We start from the raw sequence: 26,678 nt of genomic DNA on the forward strand, positions 1-26,678 counted from the left end.
CAGTTTTTTGGCAGCTATCATTACTTATAATGAAGTTTTCACTTCACAAGCCACTAATCAGTAAACAATAGCTGTTAGGGCAGTTTTGTCTCTCTTTTTTTTTTCCTCTCCTGATTCAAACATGTGTGAGTCTAGTTCTTACCAGGAGCACAGACCAAAAGACAACCATAAAATCTATGGTATGAGTTTCCTAACTGTCATTTCTGCTTACACTTCTAGAAATGGCTGAAGATAAGACTTTCAGTTTGCTTTCAACAGCAAAAACAGATCACACCACAACAGGGATGAAGAAAGAGGGAGGAGCTTACTTAACTATATTTTGTCTACCAATTCTTCAATACTTTCTTTTAAAAAAGAAAAAAAACACAATGAATGCATTTCCACCTGGTGAACAAAGATTCATCATCTAAAAAATTAAAATAATATTAACTCAAAGAATACACCGAATATCTGTAATTTACTTTTCACTTTCATATTCATGCCAATGGTCAATTCAGAAAGAAACATGGTACATGCATGGAACTGAATGCAAAATACTTCTATTCCTGTGAGAAAATGAAGGCAGAAACTGCTGCCCATGCTTTGACCTGGTAAATGTTTAAGTCCTGAAGTTAATATAAAAAAAAATTCTTTTCACATTCCCAAAATGAAGTGCCTAAAGAGTTAAGAGAGAATGGCACAGATTTGGTGTCTTGTGCTTGAGAGTTTCTGTTTGTTGGGGGACTGGTATGGTTTGTTTCTTTTTAAAAAAAACAGGAGTGCTAACTCCTCCTTTCATTGGAAGAACAGAAGGTTTGCCACCTGCCTTACTGGGAGCCATATGAAGCCACTGGTGTTTATCTCCCTCCAGCCTTCAGGGAAGTCAAAGTAAGCACTTGAATCTCAGGAGCTGCATTTTTTTTCTCTATACATCCTTTTCTGTTACCCACAGAAGATTGTAAATTGTGCATGGAATTAAACCAAGAGTGTGCACTTCACCAAAATTGTCTGTGGAAGGGAAAGAACCAATCTGAATGAAAATATCATGAAGTTAAAAAACCACACAACAAACAAACCCAGACCTTTCTTCTACAGAGAAGAATTATTCTGAAGGTAAAGGATCACTACAAAGAAACTAGGAAAAAAATGAAAACTTCCATTATTTTGAGCAGTACAGCCTAATTGTTCTGTATCTGATCCACAACTGATTCCTGGTGCTACACAAGACAATCTGCAACCTCACATATAATTTTACCAGCACAAGAAATGGGAATAAGTAATTTCCCTACCAAAAATACCCCAAAAGCACAAACAAACAAACAAAAAAAAAAGCCATCCTAAAAGACACGAACTGTGAGATTGGAAAAAAACCAGAACACAAAAACTGTGATATAGAAACCTGAATGGGAAGGATCTCCTCTGAAGTTGGTTCAGTTTGTCCCACTGAAAGGCAGAGGAGAGCACTCTGCAATGTGGTGCAAGAAGAGGTGGCAACCCCATACCACCTTAAAAAAAAAAATCTAAAAAAACCAAACCAAAACCAGAGAGAAAATTGCTTACTCCTGATTATTGATTCTGCTACAACTGGATTTGTTTTGTTTTATGCAACACAGTGAACTGATGCAGTAAGCTGCATACATCTCAGTAAGATCAGTATTCAAAAGGTACAAAGAAAGGTCACTTCATAGTCACCATTTATCAGAGTAAATAAAAAAAAGCAGTGTATTACTGCAGCAAAATAACATCACCTATTTCTATACCAGGTTACAAAAAGACCTTGATTTTCTGCAGGTGATGTATTTTAGTAGCAATGCTGAGGATAGTGTTTATCCTCCAGCTGAGGATTGGTTTAATCACAGCACAACATGTATTTCAAACACCTTCAGAAAGTAACTGATGATATGAAATTCAAAGCCTTAACCCTCAAAAACCAGATAACATGTTTACTGGCTTAAAAAAAACCCCACAGCAGCCCAGAAGCTGCCTCCATGACAAGGAGCACTGCATTTTCTTTTTCCTCACGCAGCTCTGAGGTGCCTCAGATTCTACTAGGAATATTAACAAAGCAGTATTTATTTACAGCTGCTCCACCTGTACACACCAAAGCATCTCAATTTTTGTTTTACAATTACCTTTCAGAACAACTGCTTGCCCGTGTCCTGCTCACAAGCTGATTGATCTCACTGATCACACTGCACTGTGACACTGACAGCGACTCATTCCCATCTGCTTTGGACTTCTCATTAAAAAATTGAGTTAATTAATGCAAAACAAAGTACTCAGGAAGCCTCTAGTTTATAAGGTGAAAAACAAGGACTTGGAAAGGCTTTTTTCTGGCTGGGCTTAAGGTGGAATAAAGGTGCAGCATTGACACCAACTATGTTTACTGACGTTTTAAGCACAGAATCTGTTGAAAATGTTTCCCCACTACATCTTAACTGCAGGCACTCAACACACAAGATTTGTATTTGATGTTCTCCTATGATGTACAATCCTTTCAGCAAGTCCCTGAAGGCATTTGCCTCAGTGCCTAGCACCCATCTCTTTCAGAGTTCTGCCTAATAAGAAAATCTTCACTTCAGCTGAGAAAAAGGTAACTCTGATGTCCCAGCCCTCATCTCTCTCTCCCAGGTTTCCCTCCCTCCATGCCCTTAACAGGACCAGCTGGCTCAGAAGAAATCACAACACAAGCCAATCTGCTCCAAGTTAGGAGTGCTTAACAGCAAAATAAAAAAGAACAAATTGAGCTATCAGCCCCTATAAAAATCTTGCAAAAAAGCCATCACCTGCAATCACTTGGAAACAGTGATTTTAAAGGGCATTTCATGGATGCCAAATAACAAAATCAAAGCTCTGTTTTTTGCAAGGTGTTTTTTCCAAGGAAGACTCTGGTGTTTCTCCTGGGAGATTGTGTCCCCTCCTCATGACACAGCACAGAAACCCAACCATCAGAGCACACCTCCACCTGCAGCAAGACCTCAGAGCAGCACTGAGCTTCACCACAAGCAGTGCCAGGGCTTAAAACCCACAGGTCAGCTGGTGCAACCTCTGCTGCTCAAAGCAAGAGGTCCTTGTGCCCTCCTGAGGAGCTCCCTGAGTTATCCAAGCTGGCAGCAGAACACAAAGGAAGGTGCAGAGAGCTGCTCAGGTCAGGTTTTCCTTCCATGGAGAGGAGGGATGGCACACGACAGGACAGGAAAGGTCAGGGACAAGAGAGCTCTGAGATAAATTGGCTTCAGGCTCCTTGAAAAGAGAGAAGCCACCTACAAGCACCCCTGGGAAGAAAGAGAAAGCTGGTCTTTAAAAGCACTTTTAATCCTTGTTAATGATAACTGAGTTATTTGTTATAGGCATATATAAAATTAAACAAATCAGGGTTCACGAAGCAAAGACAAACTGGTCTAAGCTCCATCCCCACGGAATCTCAGATATAATTAATGCCATGGGACTTTCCCAGCTCTCAATCAATTTCCTCCCCCAGAAGGGCAGTGTGCTGCTCTTTTTAAAATAGTGTATAACCAGAATATTTGACATATGTTCTGACCAAAGACAACACCTTTAAGTGCTCTGAAAGTGCTAAGCATTATTCTCTAAAATAAATAAATTCCTAAAGGAGGTAAAAACTCCCCAGATTTTCATCAAAAAAAGATTAGGAAGACCCCCACGCTTTCTACCAAATCAGTAAGCACTGAGACAGCAAAGAGAAAGGAAATTGAGAGTAATTTCTTGTACAGGATTGCTGTTTTGCTTGACACACAGGAAGCAGGGAAATGCTATTTATGACACCAACAGGAAAGAAGAGAGTAATTTTTGATGCCAGGTACTAGTGCTATTTTCATTTCTATTAATATAATGGACATAAATTTGAGACATCTAATGATTCACTAAATCCCACAAAAGGAGGCAGCCCTCTACTCCCAGCAGCACTGCTTCCCTAGGGCTTGTGCCAAGCTGTTAAGAGAGCAACAAATCTAAGAGCTTTATAAACATTTCTGCAGGACTGTAAATACCCAGTTCAGCGGGGAATACCTGTGTACACACAGGAAATACCAAAGCTAATGCAACACAAATAGAAGAAAAATAAACCCCTGTGCTACCCAGAACTGCTCTGTCTCAAATGCTCTCTCAGGTGACCACTGTGCATCTACTCTGCACAATTCCTTGTTAGACACAGGTTACTTAATGTGGAGTATCCCCAGTGCTGAGTCCAGCCTCTGACCACATGTCCTCATCCACCCAGCTCCAGCCTCCAAACACCTGAGGTTTTTCATGCTGAGATGTTCCAGGAGCCCTCTTCTATCAAGAATTAAAAGCCAGGACTATGGGAAAGGCCAAGGGGAAGCACCAGCATTTGGAGAACTTGCAGCCATTCATTCACCTGCCTCATCACAGCCCAGGCAGAAACAAAAAGCATGAAATAGCTTTGAGAAATGTGTTCCCCAAAACATTGCTAATTTACACTGACTGCTTTAAGATGATTTGGGAATCATGGGGAAGGTGAAGAAAAAAGAGTCAGAGAACTGTTCTGTGCTGGGAAAGGAGTTCCTTCATTGAAATTTCTGCAATATAAACACCATGGCCCCTTGACTATCATCTCACAACAGAATGCAGCAGGACTATGTACTTCCAGCATTACAGCTCTTGTTTCCAGTTCCTACTCACCTTAATCTCTAGCTCCAAAACCACTAATTATTTACAGTCCTTCCCTGACACCTCTAGAGTTAACATTTTTATTCACAAGCTATTGCTAACATCTTCCAATTTATCTTCTCCTTAATCAGTCATTCTACATTTTAGATGTAATTCACTACATGGAAATAGCTGCTCCGAGTGATATAGTTTTATCTATTTGTGTTTACACAAAGGACTGTTCATTTCACATTCAGGATCTAACACACAGATAAGACTTACTGCAGAGGCAGAGCTGGGAAAACTCACTAAATAAAGGACCTTGGGATGCCTGTGCTGGTTTTCTCTGGAGTAGAGTTAATTTTCTTCACAGCAGCTGATATGGAGGGAGGGCTTGGATTTGTGCTGGCAGCAGTGCTGATAATACAAGGATGTTTGAGTTGCTGCTGAGCAGTGCTTGCACAGAGTCAAGTTCTTCCTGCTCCTCCTGCCACTCCACCAGCAAAGCAGGCTGGGGTACACAAAAAGTTGGGATGGGAAACAGGTGGGACAGCTGATCCCAGCTGACCCAAGGGACCATATGTGTCATGCTCAGCATATTAAGCTGGGGGGCACATTTGGAGTGATGCCAGACAGAAGAAAAATTTTTCTTAAGAAGGAAAACACGAAAGTAGAGCACTTACCCTACTTTAAATCATTGCTGTACAAAGAGAAATGCTAAGGGTTTCCCAAAGTCATCATTTAGCCCATATTGGAAAGAATATTAAGCACACAACAGATGCCCCAGCCTAGTTCAGACTTGGAAATTCACTCACATAAGATACCCTGTAGCTGAAACTTGGACCTTTCCATTGCCTACAGGTTAATCCCTGTTCCACAACCCCATTTATAGGGTTGGCTCTCTGAAAAGTAGCAGTCTCATCTAAAAGAGACATCCAGGAAGGAATTGGTTCCTTATTTCTCCCTGAAAACAGGAAATTCTTCCCAGAAGGGGCAAGACAAAGTGTTAGTCCTTGCTGGGGGCTGAAGTAAGTGCAGAGCTACTAAAGGTAGTGTAAGTAAGGAACTCTGCAAACACACACACCCAAAACTGCAGTGCTAATCAAATAAATGGCTCACACACACCAACAGCCTCTGGACCTCCCCTTAAACACCAGACAGATCCTTGCAGCAGCAGTGAGTCAACATTACAGACAACAAGCTTCACAAGAAAATGAGTGCCAGAACAAGTCACCCACACTGTGATTGTTGCCATTTCCTTCCAGGTTTCCCCATCTTTTCAAATGGGAATCTAGATTTTTTTTATTTACAAGAAGAGCAAACACACTCCATTAGCAAAACTATCACTGACATCATCAGTTTGTTTCTGCAGCCCATAATTATGTGTACAACAGACCACAGGCTAGCACCAAAGGCAGGAGGTCATGGATCCCAACTTTAGGCTTTTGGAACCATAATCAAGGAAAATACTGGGGAAAAGACCTATCCAGCAAAGCCTGAACAACCTCAACACAAAAAACCCCAAACCAGTATCAGCAGGGAGAGACAAAAAAACTGCCTGAAAAAAGGAAAAAAGTTACTGAAATAATATTCTTAACTTTGAATTGCCTACAGCAAGAAAGACCCATTCCAAAGAAACTACTCCTCCCTAGTCACTGTAAGTGCATTTATATCAATAAACTTAACAATTTGATTGGTCATCTGTGACCACTATAATAAAACTTATTTTAAACTTTGGGTTTACTCTTCATCACTGAGAACATGTCTGAGCTTAATCTGAAGTGAATACTAACCCTAAGCCTCCAATTACACTGTCACACTCTCAGCAAACACTAATACAGCTGGTGTTAAAAAATAAGGGGCTAATTTTGTATGGAAGGGAATTTCAAACAGGCACAAACTTTTGGGAAGTCACAACCCAAACACCCCACTGCACTATCTAAATCATGAGTACAACTCAACAGGCAGTCATTGCACAACACCCACTGTGATTCTTCACAAAGGTGGGCTCTACTCAATCCTTAGATCTTACACAAAATTAATGGGAAAATAAAGCCACGTCAAACCATCTGCACAGAAGAAATATGAAAACTATCATTAAGGATACTAGAGTTTCTTAAATTTTGGATAGGAGTGGGAGCAAATTGAGCATTTTTCTATTTTTAAGACATAGCACTTGTCACTTCATTGTACTTGTGGCCTACATGACTGTAGAGTACTGTCTTCCCTCAAAAAAGATTTTCAAGTACAAATTTAAATGGCAAAAGTCTTATTTTCATTGCAACCACAACCTTTGAAATAAGTAGGTACTTAATGACAGAGCTACTGTCCAAATCTTCTAGTGACACTGGAATGAGGAAGCAGCAAGCTACAATTTGTTGGGTTTTTTTTTTTTTTAAAGCTCATTATTTCTTCCAGTATTTGGAACAGCTGGGAAAAGTAATCACTTGGCAAGGTCTGTCAAGGGATTTTTAAAGAAGTGTATTTGCTATGGTAGATTACATACTTTAAACCAAAATGAAAGGCTGAAACATACAAATATTTATGAAAGAACAGGGGGTTTCAGACTTTCAAATTGTGCAATAAATATGCATGCACACACGTTAGTTCAGATGAACACACCCCTTCCATTTTATGCTCCACTATTTAACTCTTTTCACAGATCCATCTTCACAACCTTAGAGAGTCACTGAAATGCTGTGGACATGCAACACAGTTCTGTAAATCAGAATAATAACAATGAATTGATTGATTTCTTATTAATAATTATTAATAATATCAATGTTATTAGTAATAATATTAATCTGTAAACCACACATCACCTAGTGCCCTGAAGGTCTCAGGAACAAACATGCTGGTGCTCTGCACTGATGTGAGAAAGCCCTGACCTCCACATCCCACGTGGCACCCAAGGACAGCTGAGACTTTCATGTTCCCACGTCTACATGGATCAGGACAGCTTTCAAGACTTGCTGGCATTGTCTGAAATGCTTTCTAAAGTCATGTCATGGAAACTCAGCATTTGCTTTTCTTCTGGGGAGGCACTATTTAAGTTGCATCTGGGATATGGATTTGCACAGACCAAACACTTTTTGGCACACAGATTATGAACCTCTTTGTGATAAGAGGGCAAGGAAGACACAAGATTCACCAGGAGTCATTAACCACTTCAGAAGACACACAGGAGGAATTACTGCAACCCCTGGATGAGTTTGGAATCCAACTGCAATAGGAGACACAGACAACATGGGATAAGTGGAGCTGTGCATCATTGGCCTCATTGACAGAGGCTCAGTTTAAAAACAACACCAAGCCTGGTAAGCAGCTGCCTGGCAAGACAGAGTTTAGACAGACAGCTGGCTTTTGAGTTCCAGCCTAAAAGATGCAGCCCCGTTTCTACTGAGCTTTTCTTTTTTCTGCATTACTGCAAATGTATCCAAATTTTCAAAAACCAAAATTTTAAGCTTTTACTTGTACTTAAGAGAATACCACTAGAGAGTTTGCACCAACTTGCTCTCCAGCAGAAGGCTACAAATAAGATGTTTTCCTGCTCTTAGAAGTATTTTGTTTCAATGGACTTCTTCAGCAACATCCTTGCCACACCATTCGAGGAAAACACATCATTCCTAAGGACACAAAAGCACTCCCACTCTTATCTCATCAGCTCAGATGAGCATTAAAAAGTTTTTACAGACTTGGATGCACCACTGAACAAAATCTAATCTTAAGTGAAAAGATATAGAAAGAGGAGTGCTAAATAAGTTCTCACTCTGGTTCATTCCTTGCCCTTACAGAGCTGTGGAATTACAGATATCAGCTGACCCGTGAATTCAGAGGTACCTCAAAAACCTTATTTCAGACCACTGAAACATTCAAACCTTGCAGTAATGGCTACAATGGGAACCTGAGTGCCAACAGCCACAGATTAAGTGTTTCTGTACATGGGCCTCTTATCTTTCCATACATCACCCTTGTCTTTTCAATGCTACTTAGCAAAATATTCAGAATCTTTCAAAGGCCTAGAGTGACCATCCAATAAAACCAGAACACAATTAGGAAAGAAACTAAAGTGCAAAGGCTTTAGTCTGACCTCAATACATCCAGCATTTACTTGAAGTAGTGTAATAGATGGGCCAGAAAATACTTTTTATGGCTTTCTCCTAGTAGCCCACAACTCCTGGATCTGTGCCTAGACCAGACCTCACCACTAAACAACAGAGGTGAAAGGACTGTATGTTAAAGCATGAGAGAAGAGCCACAAGGATCTGATGGGGAACCTGCTGACAGTACATGATCAAAATTGCACAAATTGATAAAACTTTTGGGCTAACTTTCAAAATGCACGTTCAAGGACAAGTCCTACACGTTGTTCTTGCCTAAGACAGGTATTTCAGCTACCAACCACACAGGTTAAGCAAGAAGGAAACACTTCTTTATCTACTGGCTTTTTTATTACTCACTCACTGGTGTGTACTGTAAACCAACTCAGATTACTAAAATGGATTCCTTTATGTGGTGAAATAAGATGAACAATAACACACAAGTTTCTCTGCTAGAATAGCTGCCTCTAGTGCAGCCATCAGAGTGCTCAAATTGGCAACAGACACAGTGCTCATTTTCCAGTGGCATCCCACCCACGCCTTGAATTCACTAAGGAAAAATGTATTTCTTTAGGAAAAAAAAGACCCTGTCAATATCACAAGTTAGCAATTCCCTATCCAACAGGGAATCTTTTCAACTGAAGATGAGGATTTCAGACTAAGCCATTAACTTGCCAAGGCTCAGAACAGAGAGCCAGTCCTACATTCAAAGCAATGTGACCACCATGCAATTTGTAAATTCAGTGCAATAGGCCAGTTCTGCTCTCCAAACCACTGACAGACCTGTTCCCATGCACAGCAGCACTCATCCCCCAGCATTTCATTGAAAAATCAACTATTTCTGATGGAAAAGATACTCACTGCTTTGTGACTAATATTCCTAGGACTTCTCATGTAATTCTGTGCTTCACTCCTTGCCTCTAAGCCATTAATTCCAAATGAACCTGCTGCTGGGAAAAGTGTACCTTTGGAAATGCAAGACTGGAAAACCCTGGAGTGCCAAGGATTTTTCTATTTGCATAGTAGCAGGGCTCCAGCAAGCATGACCACTGGGGATCACCTTCCTCAGGCCTCTCTAGATGTATTTTAGAGCTTACCCTGGTCCAAAATGGCCAGGATACTTCAAGGACAAGTTCAAAAAGAACAGGAGAAAAATAAAGCCCCTTATGCAAGGGCTCAAATGAGAAAATCCATTTTTCATTGGAGCATATTAGCATAATCACAAGATCTTATTTTTGTTAGACAGAAAATTCTTCTATTGATCAGAGAGGGAAGCTCGTGGCAGACTCAGAAGAGTCTAACTCAGACTTATATATTCCAAGTCCCTGGGAAATAACACAGACTTTAATATCACCATTGCCTGTCTCTAGCAAAATGCAAATTAGTTGTGAAAAAGAAAACAAACCCCTTCTCTCCTCTGAAAACCAACAAAACCAACAATTTCTCAGCTTTTTTGTGTCTCTTTCTCTAGTTTACTGTGCTCTCTTGCTGAGGCTTGGATGAACCACTGGGGTCATGGAGTACAAACACAACTGATGTATGTCAGCCAAAAACTGGAAAGATTATACCTAAAACCCCCAGCAGAACATATGCTGAAACACAGTGAGCCATCACAGGCAAGCTTCTTGGTTCTCCCTTTTCCTTGCTTCAAGTGGAAAAGGAAGGAACTGAGGCAATTATTGTTCCAAAAATATTAGTGCATCTTTATAGACAGAAAGATCCAAGCAAAACCAGCACCTTTTATTTCAGGTTTCAGTTTGGTGTGCACCTTTCCACAAGGAAACAACGGAGTCCCCATCCCAGAGCTCTCACCATGTATTCAGACAAACAAAGATGGAGTTTGCAAAGACACCAACTTTGCACAATTTAACCCGGTTTTTCATTCGCCTTGTGTGCATGCTTTTGAAATGCAGGTCAGAGCCAAACAGCCAAGGCAAAGGGAAATAACAATTTAGCTTTTTTAGGCAGAGCACTGTATTGTTTCTCTGCTGTTTTTATATATCTGCACAACTTGTTCCAACTGTGTTTTTCCTCCGTGGAACACAAGGTTTGCTACTCAACAACCTTCCCCTTCCAAGGCTGCAGAGAGAAAGGAGTAAATTTGTTCATTCTTCCTTTGTATGAGGATTTCCACAGTGGTGTGAATTTTGTTTAAACTCATTTTCAAAAATAATTCTCCCTGCTCCTGTAGCCCTGCGTGAGCTCACATCCCAGCACGCAGCAGCTTTAGAAAAAACTTCTAGAATCTATCACCTTTAGTACAATATTCATAGAAAGATCAAAATACTTAAGAGGAAGGAACAAATGAAAGGCTTTTACATGGTCACAATCCTGTTCCACTGAACTTGCATCCCTCCCCTCATCATCTCATAGCTCAGCTTTACTGAAACACTCCTGCATCTTCTCTGCTGGCCTCTGCTTTTATCCAGAGCTTTTCTGGATAAAAATCTCCTCTGTTTCTGGGGGAACAGATATCCCCTTCCTGCCTAACCACTTACATCACTGAGGAAGTCATTCCCTTGATTGCCCTAACAGTACATTAGCAGTTAAAAAATATATATTCTACCACTTAGGCTTGCGTGCCTGCAAGAGCAGATGATGCCCACTCTTAAGCAGCTTTTCTACACTCAGATCCCCCATCAATTTCAATGCAAATTCCCCACAGAGAATGACTACAAAGACTGGGCTCCTGCAAATATTTATAGCATAATTCAACACGGTTAATGAAGTAACCATGACACAAACCAGAAAGAATACCAGTTTAATATGTCAGTCCTTAGCCACATGAATAGAAATTAATATATACACATAGATAGCATCTAAATCATGAAACAACTACAGGCTCTGCATTGCTAAACAGTGCAGCTGTAACAACCCCCCCCCCCCCCCAAAAAAAAAAACCAACCTTGAATCTTGAAAGGTAAAGATGTTTAACAGTAGAAAAACAGATAAAAGAACAGTAGAAAAGCTAAATTTCACTTCAGGGGGAAAAAATGTGGAAAATCAGCACAGGTAACCTAATCTATGGTTCAGTTTTTCTTGAGTAGATACAGTGATATGCAAACTACTTCAATACTAGCAGAAATGAAAAAAATGTGCTTCAGGTTAAATGGCATTGACCAAAAAAAAAAAAATAAAATACAGCAATTGAAGGAGGTGTACTCTCATGAAGCTTATCCAAGTATGATAATAGTCCCCACCTCTTAACTTCCAATAATCAGTTTTACACTTTTTACACACTGCCTAAGAGATAAGTGCCTAGCACTGAGTGCTTATCAGTGCACACATTAGCAATTTCAAGCAGTTTTGCTCAGGAACAACAAGATTTCTAAGCTGCAGTCATCTCATTTTTACAAGCATCTGCTATCTTTATTGCTTTAGGATTTAACATTCAGAAGGGTATATACAGCATCTAGTGATTTAAAAGATTTTCCTCCTCACAGGAAAATCCTTAAAAATTACACTTCTGCTTTCATATGCTTGCATTTCAGTTGTATCATGGAAACTGACAGAAATTAAGCTAAAACCTTATATTCTACTCTCATGGCTTCATAAAAGTCATACTTCAATCTATTACTCCTATCCCTGCTTTTCAAAAAAACAACCAAAAAAAACCCCAAAAAACCCTTGAATTATATACAATGTGTGAAGTCAATGATATTAATTACCTAATGAGATATTCTTTTCCCATTACCCAAAAAAATTGGTATTTGATGCAATGGAAGTGTGCACAACACATTATTAATCACTGTCAACAATGTGAAAGGTTGCAAAGATAACTACTCATCACTATAAAATCTGGGCACACAGCCAAAAAGGAAAAAAACCCCACACACATGGATATTAAGTTATCATCAATGGTTACGAATAGTTCTCAGCTTCCAAAGTTCAGCACTCCAACATCTGACACTGCCTGGATCTGCCTCACAAAGGCCTTGATTTCAGAGGGGCTGAACTGCAGGATGCTCTCTGGGAACATGCAGAGCACTGCCACGTGTGCTGACTGACAACGTGCTTGGATTGCAGACACTCGAGATATCAGAGCACAAGACTCAGTTTTGAAGCATTTGCTGAAGTGCAGAGTCACATTTCCCACTCGGACATTAAGGATGAAATGAACCTATTAAACAGTCACCAGGTTGTTTTATGGTATTTCTGATACTATCTGCAAAGGAGACAACACTACATTACAAATAAAAACAAACAATCCTTATCCAGCCATTAAACACAAATCAAGACTGAATGCTTTCATTATTTAGAGGCTGTAAAAAAATTCCAAATTGAAATCCACTTTCTAGTTTAATAGGAATGGAAAATAACTCATAACATAAAAACCACCCTAGATTACTAATCTTAATTGGCAACAAAAGATCATCACTGAAGTTCATCATAGCAATTGACTTGCAATAGAATAATTTCAGAAGAAAATTATCCATTCCAAACTCCCAGATGAACGTGGTCACAATAACTGGGACACCCCTTAAGTTGGTTAAAAACACATGCAAGCTTTAAGGAAACATAATTAGCCCCTTGTATCCTCCAAGGACCACACTAACAGATTTTACATCACCTCTCTTCAAAATGCCCAAACCCAGCTGAGACAGCAGCTACAACACACTCTGGGGCACTTCTGGCAGGGTGGATGTTGTTGCTGTTGCTGGGGGGTTTGTCAGGGATGGGGGCTGTCCTTCTGCCCCCAAAAACAGATGCACCTGAGGAACTGCTGGGTGAATGAAGCACATCTACCTGCACAGACTGTGGGGCACACAGCACCTGCCAGGGCTGAGACAGCACAGACTCTGTCCTCCTCTCTCTCCATTCCCTGCCTTAGATTCCCACAGCCCAGACCAGAGTCACTGAAAAATAGGAAAAGCCACTTTTCTCTTCCTGAATATTTGAAACACACCTGCTGTAGAAGCTGCTACCAGAAGCACTACTGTAACCCAAAGAAGCAGGACATGAGACACCTTTATACTATGCTCTCATCCAAAATGAGGAGATCTATAAAATAAATTAGTGGTTCACTTGGAAGATACCTAGCATAATAAACTAATCAGCATGTATGATTTGTTAATACACACACCCCTCTTAAGACATTCAAAACATCCTGGAACAATCTTAATCCTAAATCCTTCTGCATTTGATAGTGACCAGCTTTTGCTGCAGAAGAAGTGTAATCAGTCACGACCCATCAGCCTAGGGCAGAGGAAATGACAGGGAGGAGAGGACAGCAGTTACTGCTTCATCATCCTCCAAAACATGTGCACCTGATGTAGATCAGGCAAAGTGCTGGAGCTGTCCTTGCTCCCCAGGAGCACAAGGCAGCAGCAGAGAGGGATCACCTCCATTTCCACACACACCCCTGGCTCTGTGGGACATTTCTCTCAGCCCAGTTTCTCTTTTCAGAGCACAACAAAACTCTGTACAGACAGGAATTTTCTGCACCTCAATGCACACATGAAAAGCCACTATGGAACAGTAAAAAAATAAATTTAAAAAAACCTACTATGTAAGGAGCAGTACAGTCATTTGCAGGCTGCAGAGTATTGTGGTTTGTAAGAGGTATTTTTTTGTTTGTTTAGGGCCTTTTTGCTATTGTTTAGAAATAAGGACATTTCAATTTTGAAGCAGATTTTCTCATATGAGGTGAATGCTTGCATCATACTTGCTTTCCATGTGTCTTGTGTTCTTTCCTGCAAGACTCAAAGAAGTATTTCTCATCATTTATCAAGATTACCCATTTAAAACTTCTGTTTTACTAACAGCAGCAAAAACCCCAAATAAAAAACAAAACCAGCACTGCAAGAACAAGCCAGTTCTCCTCCAGCTTCCCATCCTTTGTCACTCTTCTATTCTCCCAAAGATCAGCCAAAGACCTTGGAACCACACAAGGCCATGCTGACAGCTGGATTAATTTGAAAATTATGCCCAACTCCAAAAGGGAAAAAAAAACAAAACCCAACACAAAAAAAAATTAACTTAATCCAAGAGGAACCCGATTGTCTGAGACACACAGCTCCCACTTTCTCATCTGTGTAGGGCAGCACTGAAGGGGTCACCCAAACAAGTTAGCCTGTGAAACTTAGTGCAATACAACATTCCTCTAGGAAGAGATATGCTTATATGCTACATCTCCAAGCCAAAAATATATTACCTACAGATAAAGACAGGTGAATACAGAAGACTTAAAGCATTGTGTTTATGCCATTACTGATCACAATTTCTGTTACAAAGTCTGGATTTCCTGCTAATGCCCCTCAGTACTTGTCTTCTTTCTCACTGTGATTCTGTCAATGCATTAGACACATTGACTTCACACTCAGCCACTGTAAATATAGTGCATGGCATTAGACCACCCACCATCAATTCCAAGTTCCAGGCTCTTAGGAAAGCAATCATCTGTCTATCTATCCAGAAAGGCCCTTGCCTCTACATGCTTCCATCTATTTTGGCATTTTGATGTGCTGTGCTGCATTTCAGGTTACTCCATAGTTTACACAAGGTGAAAAATCTCCCCCACACTCACCTTTCATCCTCTGCCAGTTGGTCTATTATGCCATATCATCTGAGTTTTAAAAGGATGCACCCATGTATTTATTTTCCCCACCTGATAAATATTTATGAATATTTTATTCCAGCCCTGACACATACACACTATAACTAGTCTTCCTTTTATTTAGTCAAGCATCTTAAAGGAAAAGGAGTTTGAAGACAGGCTACTCCTATTGCCAAGCCTGAGCTCCAGCAGTCAGCATATTAATCAAAATGATGCCAGTTTGGAAGGCAAAATAAAGAGACAACAACAACAACAACCCAGCACGTAAGATGAATATGAGTTTTGCATCAATAAAGTGCAGTATTTAAAATCTACAAAAATTAAACGCTTGAAACAAAGACCTCTTCTGGTGTTTTGTGGTGGTCTTCTCATTCACAGAATGTGAGCTATCAGCCTAAATACCACTAAAGCTCAAACAGTATACAATTAAGAGATGGCTGATGCGACTTTCATTCATTTCTAATATCTTATGTTGATTTTGATCAAGGCTGATATGGGAAGGGCACACTTTCAGTAACTAAATTAGCACCATCTAGTTTCTGTTTGATCAGTTTAACATTCATGTTATGAACCAGTGGAGCAATAACAGAAAAACTGAGGTCCAGTTTATGCTCATATCACAAATATATTTTATTACAACCCAACTTTCCTTACCCTAAGCCTAACAATTCTCTGATTTCTCCAGTTTCTAACTACTATCATTCCTACTGTGTTCACAGGATTTACATAAAAAAATTTGAGTGTCATAGTACTAAATTGATGACATTTTAAAAATTCATTAGCTTGTTTGACACGATACAGCAAACATCAATGAAGAAAACAAGGCATCTGAATTAGGAGACTTCAGAGAGAGACAGTGAAATAACACAGGCAATTCCATCTGCCTTGTTACATTTTTGGAGCAGTCATATTGGATGTATGTTGCTTATCCAAAACAAATCCTCCAAGTTACTGAGGATCTGATAGTCACTGCTGTCATCACAGTGAAGAACTGAAAGACTTCAGAAAATAAACTGCAAGCTAAATGCTTGCAGCATGTAGAATTCTCATTTTCCACCTATAAGTGGAAAGTTTTTCATAACAAGCCTATCTTGTCTCTATCGATTTCTCAACTGTTATCAGATGTCAGAAGTTACCCTCTTGCCCCTCAGCTCCCTTGAACACAGCTCCTTTTTTTAATGCAGAATACTTGAAAAATAGCCACACAAGCCTAAGTACATATTTATTACCATCAATGTGCAATAGCCTCAAGAGACATCCACGCATCATTATCTGTTAGCAAGAAAAGGAATCAGGGTCTTCAGTACCATGCTATTTTTTCCCTAATGCTGCAAGGACAAGCTAATTTGTAAGCCAGATCATTTCTTTCTAAAGGATGAATGACAGTCTTCTGCAAAGAAGGGATTTTTATAATTCTACCACAAAAAAGTGAAACATTTTTTTCACCCTACCACAAAATCATGTCCACCCTCTCACTGCCTTTTATTTCCATGGGAATGTTGCAGAAGTCTCTCAGTCTCCCAAAAAAGGGTCTGGCTCCCAACAGAAGCTGCAGTAGACTCCTGAGCAGTTGGGGAAAGGTTGAGGTACCTCCATCCCCCCATAATGCTGTGCACAGAGACCGTGGGTCACTGTCACATCCTTTACCCTGCACTGCCAGACAAAGAGCAGAAACAGAGAGTGCACTGACTGGCAAAAGGGTTTGTGCAAGAAAAGGCAAGTAACTCAGATGTATTATCCCTTCCAGTCTTCCTCTGCACAGAGAAATTGCAACTTGATCTAGAAAACAATAAGGTTCTGCATTACAAAAGGGAATTCACCTTGGAGAATAAGTTCACTTAGTCCAGCAGCCTCCTACCAGTTATTTTAGAGTTAAACCAATACGACCCTAAACAATTTTAGAAGAAAATCTGCATTTTCATCTGTAACATACCTATTTTCCTGCCAGGTTCTGCTACATTTTAAGTATTCCTCTTAACAATCCTTTGAAAGCAACACATGAACATGAATGGAAACACAGACATATGATGCTTTTCAAGCAGGAATACCTAAGAAATACACATTTGTTAACACTCACCAAGAATTTCTTCATCTACACTGCACCAGTAACTATGCTTATAAAGCTTTATGCTTAAAGTTGTCTGTTGTACAGATCTACACCTTAACAGAGAAACCCAATTTCTTTGTTAAAGAATATACGAGAGTTTTGCTGCTACTGGAAGATGTCACTAATATTTGCTTCTTAAAGTCATGAATTGCTGCAGTGTGCAAGCATAAATAAATCTATACCACATCTGTCAAATTGGACTATAATCAACCAGAAAAACCCCTAACACTGAGTGCCTAAAAATAAATACTGACAAATGCATGTCTGTATCTCCCTAATGCCTCCCTTTCTGGAAGACCCTTGAGTCTAGAAGACTTCAAGATTTACAATACACCCTAAGAATAGTAAAGAAGTCTGAATTATCACAGAGACTATTTCCTGTACACTCCTTCCTCCTTTTCCCCATTCCCTTTCCTACCACTCCCTTCACCAGGAATATCACAATAGACAGCAGACCTCAGGGATATCAAATTTGCTTCCAGGCACAGACATAACAAGAGGCAATGTCTGACTGTTCAATCTGAATTTCCCAGCTATTTAGGTTTTGAAGTATTTTATACCATGGCCCACACATTATTCCAAGTGACAATTACTTCAAAGCCAGAGGGTAGCCATTTGCATAATAATGAGCATTTTTCTAAGGAGGTGTGCAGGAAACTACACGCTAATGAGTTAGAATGTATATTATCTGAAAGCCACATTTGCTTTACAAAAATAATTAAAAACAAAATCTCTAGTGTTTACTTTCTTGTAGTTTTCATGTAACAGACAGAGACACCTGTCCTATTAAATGCACAGGACACTGCAGTAATTTTTGCAACACTTATTGCTGGCCAGGGGTCTAAGTACAAATCACAAACCAGATGGGACTGCTGAGGAATGCACCTTGGTTTCCTAAAACCTCCAATTTTAGTGATTCCCACAGCACTGAGTCATGTGACACAACAGTAATTTCCATTAGACTTCTCCCATGTGTAAGGGCTGGGAAGTGTGCTGGCTCCTGAAGCAGTGCATCAGGTGAAATGCATCCTATATGGCACAGAAAATTTGGTTTGCCAGAAAGAATTGCCAGAATTTGCCAGAATTCTTTCACAGAAAGAATGAGGGAAATGCAGCAACTTCTGCTAAACCACTGTAAAAGAAGGGAATGAGAGACAAAGTGCATTTCACAGCTGCAGAAGCATCTCCAGCTACACTCTGGTATTGGGGGTAAACTTTCTTACAATCTAACTAGTAACAGAAGAATTTTTTTACTAAGCAGAGAGTTCTCTTTAGCATCCTACAACCCTTTATAATATCAGAAGTTAACTTTATTTGAAACAAGTGTTCTTATACTCCAAAGAACACACCCTATACTACATAGCACTTACCTGTATTTACTGCTTAAGCATTTGCTTTCATTATCTTTGAAATTAGATTGATGAAGCCATTAGGATCTCAGCAATAAAATCTTCCTTTATACCACAGGATGTGGAAAACTGGAGTAAGAGGCTCGCTAATGCACTGAGCTGCTGTCATCATATTGCAAAGCTCTCATACCTTCTCAGTGGTTTCTCATGGGCAGCTCCTCCCAGCACTGACTCCTTCTTCTTCACAGCCAACAAACCCCATCTCTCTCCTCACCCAGCTAACCCACTCTTTTGTAGCACTCTCCTTATGGGACACAGCTGTGGACTACTAAGGGCAGCCCTGTTCCTAATCTTTGGTGATTAGTACAGCTGCAGCTCCTCAGGTGTGAGACTGCCTTCTGCACTATCTTTATTTCCTTACATTCTCTCCCTCCACACTGAGCCACAGCTACAGCATCGTGTCCAGCTTTCACTCTTTAGGCCCCACTCACAAGGGTCCCAAACAAGGCACCCCAAAGCCAGCTAGAGGAGACCAAATATATAATCCACCCCAGATTTTGTGATTGAGATTTTCCACAGATTGTGTGGAGATTTTCCACGGAATCAAGACGTCTGGCTAAATTTTGAAACATCTCAGCTAATTTATGACCATTAATACTCACAGTCATCCAAGGTAAGAACAATAATCATACACCATGCCTTAGGGTTTTAAAGCCTATTGTCAGCAGCAGCAGCTGGAAGAAGGGCTGGATTTCTTCTACACACAAGGCAAGCAGCTAATGCATCATCATATTGCTGAGTTTCTGTCCAGCTCTGAAAGATCAGCTATTGATCAGTGCCACTGGCAGTACAGCACACCAGGCACTGCTGAAGGATTTGAATGGGCAGATCACACCAGCGTAGTCTTAATCCACCATCAGAGAAGAGGGGAAAAAAACCAGTTTAAAACTACATGCTGTGTAGATACACACAAATGCAAGCAGGGAAGTTCTTCCAGGCATGAGCAGAGTCAGGGGTAACATATAAACCTGTTATCAGCACTGATCCTCACTTCTTTCAGACTGGCAATAACCAGCTGTTCCATATTGTCCACGACAATTTCAGCAAACAGAAATAATTTCTGACTGATTTTGTACTGTTCTATTAACAGCATCTGCACTTATCTGCTGTGTAATCTGCCTACCATGCAAGCATTTTCAGAGGCATGCATGCCAGAACTTTGGAATAAACCCTCAAGAATAATTGTTCTGCTTTTTGTTCACGTGAGGGAAGGTGGATATCAAGCTCCCCCAAGCACACTGTAAACCACTCCCATCCTCTATCTTTGGTTAAGACAGAGATCCAAAACTCTGTGTCGTGCTCACAGAGCGCCATCAGCAAATTTGCAAAAGGCGTCACAGATGTTTTCCACAGAGATTTCCAGAGTCCTATCCTTGTAGAATAATGCTTCATTCACATTTCTCCCATCACCTCAGAGCCACAGCACCATCAGCAGTTGTTTATGCATCTCATCAGCTCCTTGGTTTCACCTCCTGATCAACTTCATTCCCTCCCTCACAAAGAGGCTTTAAGTTCATGTGGAAAGCCATGATTGTCCTGCTTTGCCTAAGCCACCTGCTTGCCCATGGGTATTTCTTCCATATTCTTTGAAACTTCAGCAGAAACTCCTCAGTCAGGTTATTTTTGAGCTGATGAACTTCACTTGGTATGAGGAAGAGAAATAGCACATGTACCTGTGCCACCTATAGTTTACTCACTTTACAAAACAGAGGTAAAGCTCAAAAACGTGGCCAAGCCTAAGACACCAAGAAATCACAGAGGAGCTTTTTTCACTGCACAGCAACACAGACATGGGAAAAGGTCAGGGCAAAGAGATGAAAGACTGACAGAATTACACGAGTCAGTTCTAGAGGAGACTATGCCAGAGTCCTCAGGCACATGAAATCCAACAATTGCAGTCTAATCTCTGATTGGCTGACATCACCACAGATCCTTTGTATCACATCCTAACATAAACTTAGACAAGTTGGAGAAAAATCACCCTTGAATCTTAAAAAGTTTGCAAATTCTTTTAACTAGACAAACATTACAAGAGACATCAGCTGAGTAAGCAAGATCCTTTGTTTATATTATATAAACATTTTTGACAATATGGACAATTTCTTCATCCAGGGAGAGGGCTGGCAATACCAAATCACACTCCTATGACTCTCTCATTAAAACCATTGTAGAAAGAAGCTCCAGATAAAATAGAAGAACGAAATACCTTGTAGCAACCATTAAGGTGAAAATCTGCCTCACTAAAACACACAACCACCTGTTTCTTTGAGTCAGTTTCTCAGTGAAGAGTGGTTTAAAATTGTCACAGACAACACACCCACAAAAATGGTTACAGAATCATCTTTTAGAGCAGGAAACTCATGACCTTAAAGCAGAAGCCAAGCCCTGGACACATCACCAAGGCACATCCATGTAACTAAAATCTCCCAAATCTGACTCTATGATTATAAGGTTTAAAGTAAATTTATTAACCATCTTAATTAATGTAATAAAAATATAAAATCCTATCACGAACTGAAATTCTACAGAGATTGTTATGTTTACAGAAGGTTTTAAATATCTGAAAAACGAAGGAGAAGCTGACATTTTCTCAGGTCTCCCTCTCAGTGGATTTTTATTGCATGTGTATTTCCACAAAAACCCAGTTAGTTAAATTACCAAAACACCACAACACAGCTTGCTGTAATTTCCTAAGCTAAGTCTTGCTGCAATTGATAAGTGGTTACACTTGAGTGCTTCCACACTGGCTCAGCAGCACAGCACCCAACTGGCATTAATGTTTCAGCACAAAATTCTGCTAATAAACACAGTACTCAGCCACCATTGCCCTGCTTTAAAGAACTCAAGCCCTCAGAATAAGCAGGTCAATACATGTGAGACTACTTATGCTCTTTAAACTGAATTTGATGTAAAGGTAGCAGCAGAGCATCCTCAAACAAATGGGAAGTTTGTCAATAATAAGGCAGGAAAAACACAAACCCAGGAGAAAGCTAAAGCATATGGCTTCAGTCACGGGTATCACAAGGACTGCTCCAACAAAAACAAGTCAAGAGAAAAAGACACCCCCTGAAAACAGTGTTAGTCTGCTTGTAACACTGTAAAACTGCAGCTCACACATTCTTCATTCAAAATAAAAATAATTAAAGGAAAAAAAAAAAAAAAGAGCTGAGGATGTTTACTATCAAGTAGCAAAAGGGGAAAAAAATACTAGAAGACCACCATCAGTTTGGCTTTACAAGTCCAGCACCAGATGCACTCTGCCTCTGTGGCAGCATGCCCAGAGAGCTTGAGCTGATATTTCAATTTTTTTACAGTCAAAACCAAAAATTCCCCTTAGCCCACACACAAAAGCAATCATATAAACCTGTGAGGTGCACTAATCTCTGTGAGGTGTGCTACTACCACGCCACTTTCTGTGCTGCTAACAACAGAACACAGTCCTTCCTGAAACAGACCAGCCCAGTACTCCAGGCAAGAGCAAATAAATCTCTAACAAAAAATTAAAATCACAAGTCAAGCAGAGACAATTTTTTAGTTAGACAAGAGAGCACATCTAAGCATAAAATACACATTTACAGAGATCTTTCCAGAGTCTGAATGCATTTCACAATTCCATTTTACTCATCATTCAGTCAAAGGGGGTTCAGTCAGGCAGAGCAGAAGACACTTCTGTCACTATTGCACATACACATTTCTTTAGGATGTCCCACTGAATTTAGAGCTTTGGACCTGAATGAAAAGTCAAGAAGAAGGAGGAATGAAGGATGGAAATGAACTGAAGAAATATTTCATTTCAATCATCAGAAGAAAATGTATTTAATCAGAACACAGGGCAGCACTAAATTTTTCATAACAGAGGACATGAAAATGTACCTAACTAGATTATTTTAGCAGCAGTTTTTACCATAAATCTCTTCTTCAAGGAAAAAAAAGTAAATATCTGAATTCACTGCTCAGGAGCAATCACCCATTTTCTACCAAAACAATACCCTACATACAAACTTTACAGACAAAAGCTCTGCAGCATCACCTGTATTAATCTTGCATTTAAAGACTCTGTTGCCAAGGTCATATCCTGGCATAAAGCCTGCTCACTATTCACATTAGTATTCATGTTGGTAATCCTGCTACCTTCAGATGGCCAGCTTACACGGTTGTTAAATCTGATCAAATTCTTCACTTGTACATTACCAGTTACATGGAATTTAGCTATGTAATTCCCACTAGAGCCAACTTAAGATATGTAGATGGCTGAATTGCCATCCCAAAGATTTATATGAGTCCTCTTAAAGTCAGCCTGGGAAGCTGTGATGACTGAAAAGAACCTGCTTTGGCTGATTTCAGCAAAGTCAGAGGCAGCCTGGTTTAGAGCTCTTGAAGATCAGCCAACACATAAAAAGCAAAACCCCATCCCTTTAAAAAACAAGCATAAATACTAAATCTTGTCTTTGTTTAATCAATATAGCTACAGAGTTGATACCTAAAAATACACTTTTAAAAACCCCAAAAAAACAGGAAACTAAGCTTTGTTTCTGCACCACAAATGCAGACATAGCGTTCTATATTCTCCTTGGGAAAGACAAGCCAGATCTATCATCGAGGGGAGTACACAGACAGATTTTTACTGCTTCAGAAACACTAAACAATGGTTGACTTTTTGTCCATAAAATATATAGTGATAAAAAGGATAATGCACTCACCTGATTAAAAATGAGCTTGGTCTTTTTTTCTTCCAGCATAAGCCTCATTTACAATAACAAAAAAGTGTCTATTGATAATTAATTTTAATGGCCCTCGATCACATATACACCTTTCCCTACCAGAAATCTAAGAACTTTAAGCTTAGAAACACTTAAGTTTACATCAGCATTCAACTCCACAATATCAACAACTGAGTTGCACCAACATTATCATTATTCCAAACTATTTTTCCCAGTCAGCAGAAGTCTAAGCAAAGCTCTCATCAGTAACCTTTCCCTGAAATATTCTATAGGAAATGAAATGTAATACTCTATTAAGACTTGTTTTGCAAACAGAAGTGAGGGAGATCACCCAAGCATGCAGAGTCATTAAAATGGATCTTACATATATCATTATAAATTTAATAATCTCCATGACGGCTAGAGTTCAAGTTAAAATGAATGTCAGCAAAGCATGACCAATTGATGTTATCCCAGCTGCCACTGAGCCTCACTTGGGGTTATATTATACATTCAGAGGCCCTGTGCTACATGTGCACCAAACACCCAGCTCCAGGAGCAGATGGGAGATGTAGGCTCCCATACCTATCAGCAAGGAGAGACAGACATAATTGCATATTAATTTTGGTGCATCAAAACAATTACAGCATACTTCGGTGTCACAGGTCACAAATGTTTTTCCCATCACGCCCCAAATGCAGGATAATGTTGTACACTTCAGAAGGGGGAGGAAAAGTGTTCTAGCAGCCTCCAGAAATTAAGTCAATAGACGGATTTTGTTTCAACCCTTATTGATTTACTTCAGTCCCAAAATGCTTCCTCGAAAAAAGTAGAAGGAAGACCTTGGCAGCTTGTCAGTTAATAGATCATGCTTGGTGCAATTAAGATACATCCAGGAGTTTTATTTTGTTCCCCAAATGCCATTTCTCTCCAAGCAAGCAGCTGCATTTTATCCAATTTCTGAAAGTTTTCCAGGCTGCTTGGATTTCTAATGGGGTGACAGAGAAACCACTTTTATTCTTCAGCAGACCTGATGAAACTGTGACACAAACCTCCCTCTCCCTGAAATTAGACAGTGCTGTTGAACAGCAAAATAATAGCTGACGGTCAATTTTTTTTTCTTAACTCAGTTTTCAACTGAAATAAAAATCATACAGAGGAAAGGAGCTCTCCACACAGAGATGAACATGGCATTTTCCATTCCCCATCAACTCTGCGTGGAGGACGACATCAATGATTTATACAGCAGAAACATGTCAACTTGTAGTGTGCTTGACTGGTGCCAACAAAACAACTTTGGAGTCCCAGTTGTTCACAAGCCACAGTTTTGTCTGAGACAAGGACTTCACTAAGGTCAATTCAGTGCACCAACCCATTAGGATGGGATAACTCAGCGCCACCCTGACACACAGAGCTGCCACAAAGCACTTGTGCAAAACAAGGGCCAACATCTGACATTACATTTTGATTCAAGCCAAACTTACATCTGGCAACCACAGCAAAATGCAAACAGTTCCACCAGGACAATGAGTACACTGACAAGTGCACAACGTTCTCAGCAAATGAAAACACCAAACACCAAGAAAGCATTTTTCTAACCACCCCACTAATGATATGAACGGGGAAAAAGAAGCTCAACTTACAACAAATCAATAATCTGACAAGAGTCAGTATACTTCACTTGCACTGTATGTCTCTTCATCAACAGCCAGAATTCTAGAGATCTTTCCCTTCTTTCACTCACATCACAATTTCCCCTTCCCTCAGCTCTTTGCTCCATACATTGGAAGAAGAGAAAGACAAACATTTTCTAAAACATATAATTAAGAGATCTACAGCTGGCTGAGCATAGCGAGCAGCAAGTGCAAGTGATAAAAGCACTGTGTAGAGCTATTCTGCCACTTGCAACTCCTTCAGTAATTTAAGCAGAAAGTGTTCCCACCTTTTGTCACTTACCCTTTTTTGATCTTCCAGTCCATGCGTCACAATCTTTCTTTTCTGATGCTGGCTGGATTCGGAGCCAGATTCCATTTCCCTGGTACAAAGACTCTTCCAGCCTCTTTAAGCTTTCTCTAAAAATCCATAGTATAAACAACAAAAATCTAAAAATAATTTTAAAAAAGGCAAGACAATTCCTTCAAACCTCGTCCATTGTCTTTTATCATTCTTCTAAATTCCCGTTTGCCATCACTGCTCATTATCCTACCAAGCAGCCATTCTGTGAGCCTCTATATCCTACAGGAGCTCAGATGAAGGTTTCCATGTAAGTGCCTTACAGAAGGATGACAGGGCTGAATCCAAACCCACTAGTTTGTGCCACATTACTGCTCCATCAGCAGCCTTTTCAGTGCATTCCTGGCACAGATAATTTATATGTCAATAAAGGTGTAAATGTGCATTTAATCCACTGTGTTGATATTATCAGCATCCCTCTCGTGGGCCACCTTCCTCCCATAAATCAATGTAAACACTTCGCAGTGATAATTGCCTTTTGCAAATCTAGCAGGTGTTAATTACGTAAAATCATCCATGCACACTTGTCATCTTCTTCTATGTATTCAAACAAATACCTAGAAGAGGGGAAAAAAAAAAAGCAGTTTTTACCAGCTTGAAAGAAAACATAGCTACTGATGTTCTTTGTCCACCACCAGGAACCACGAGTCAGAACTGATACAATAATTACATGTTTTGAACATACTACACTCCTTATCCAAGCTACTCAAAATGCTTTGATGCCTCTTTAGAGTGTTACCTTGCCTTTGGGGCTTCTTGCATAAAACCAGCCTGGAATGACAATACTGTACATCAGAGCTGAACCTACTGCAACAAAACCGACTGAAGCTTGCAAGGATCAACCCAAAACTCAGCTTTCCAGGGTTTAGAGTCCCAGACCTAAAGCCAAATCCATTATTCTTCTAGGGTCTTCTACCAAGGATCTTTCTCCACAGTTTGTAAAGCTAATGAGCGCCACCTCCCAAAAACCTGAGCACGGTAATGCAGGAACAAACAGGTTCTATTATCACTTGGGAAGGAAAGCTGAGCAGACCCTGAAATCACAGCTTAACAGGTCAACTGGCTTAAAATGCTGTTCTTCTTGTAGTGAGAAACACAAGTTTACTACAAGAGACAAAGAGTCTCCTGGGTTAATTTGTAAGGTGGGATCAATATCAGCAGGCTTCAATATGCAGGCATCAGGAA

General features: G+C 40.0%; 1 protein-coding gene across 1 annotated transcript in view; it reads right to left on the reverse strand.

Moving 5' to 3' along the window:
* The window catches only part of NAV2 (neuron navigator 2), a 381,930-nt gene that overhangs the window by 352,800 nt on the left and 2,452 nt on the right, over nucleotides 1-26,678 (reverse strand). The window contains exon 2 of the mRNA XM_059848310.1: nucleotides 25,437-26,050. Within this exon, the coding sequence (XP_059704293.1) occupies nucleotides 25,437-25,511 (75 nt within the window). The 5' untranslated portion in view covers nucleotides 25,512-26,050. The remainder of the gene's footprint in view (nucleotides 1-25,436; nucleotides 26,051-26,678) is intronic.

The sequence above is a fragment of the Haemorhous mexicanus genome, chromosome 6 (genome assembly GCF_027477595.1).
Source record: "Haemorhous mexicanus isolate bHaeMex1 chromosome 6, bHaeMex1.pri, whole genome shotgun sequence".
Taxonomy (NCBI): Eukaryota; Metazoa; Chordata; class Aves; order Passeriformes; family Fringillidae; genus Haemorhous; species Haemorhous mexicanus.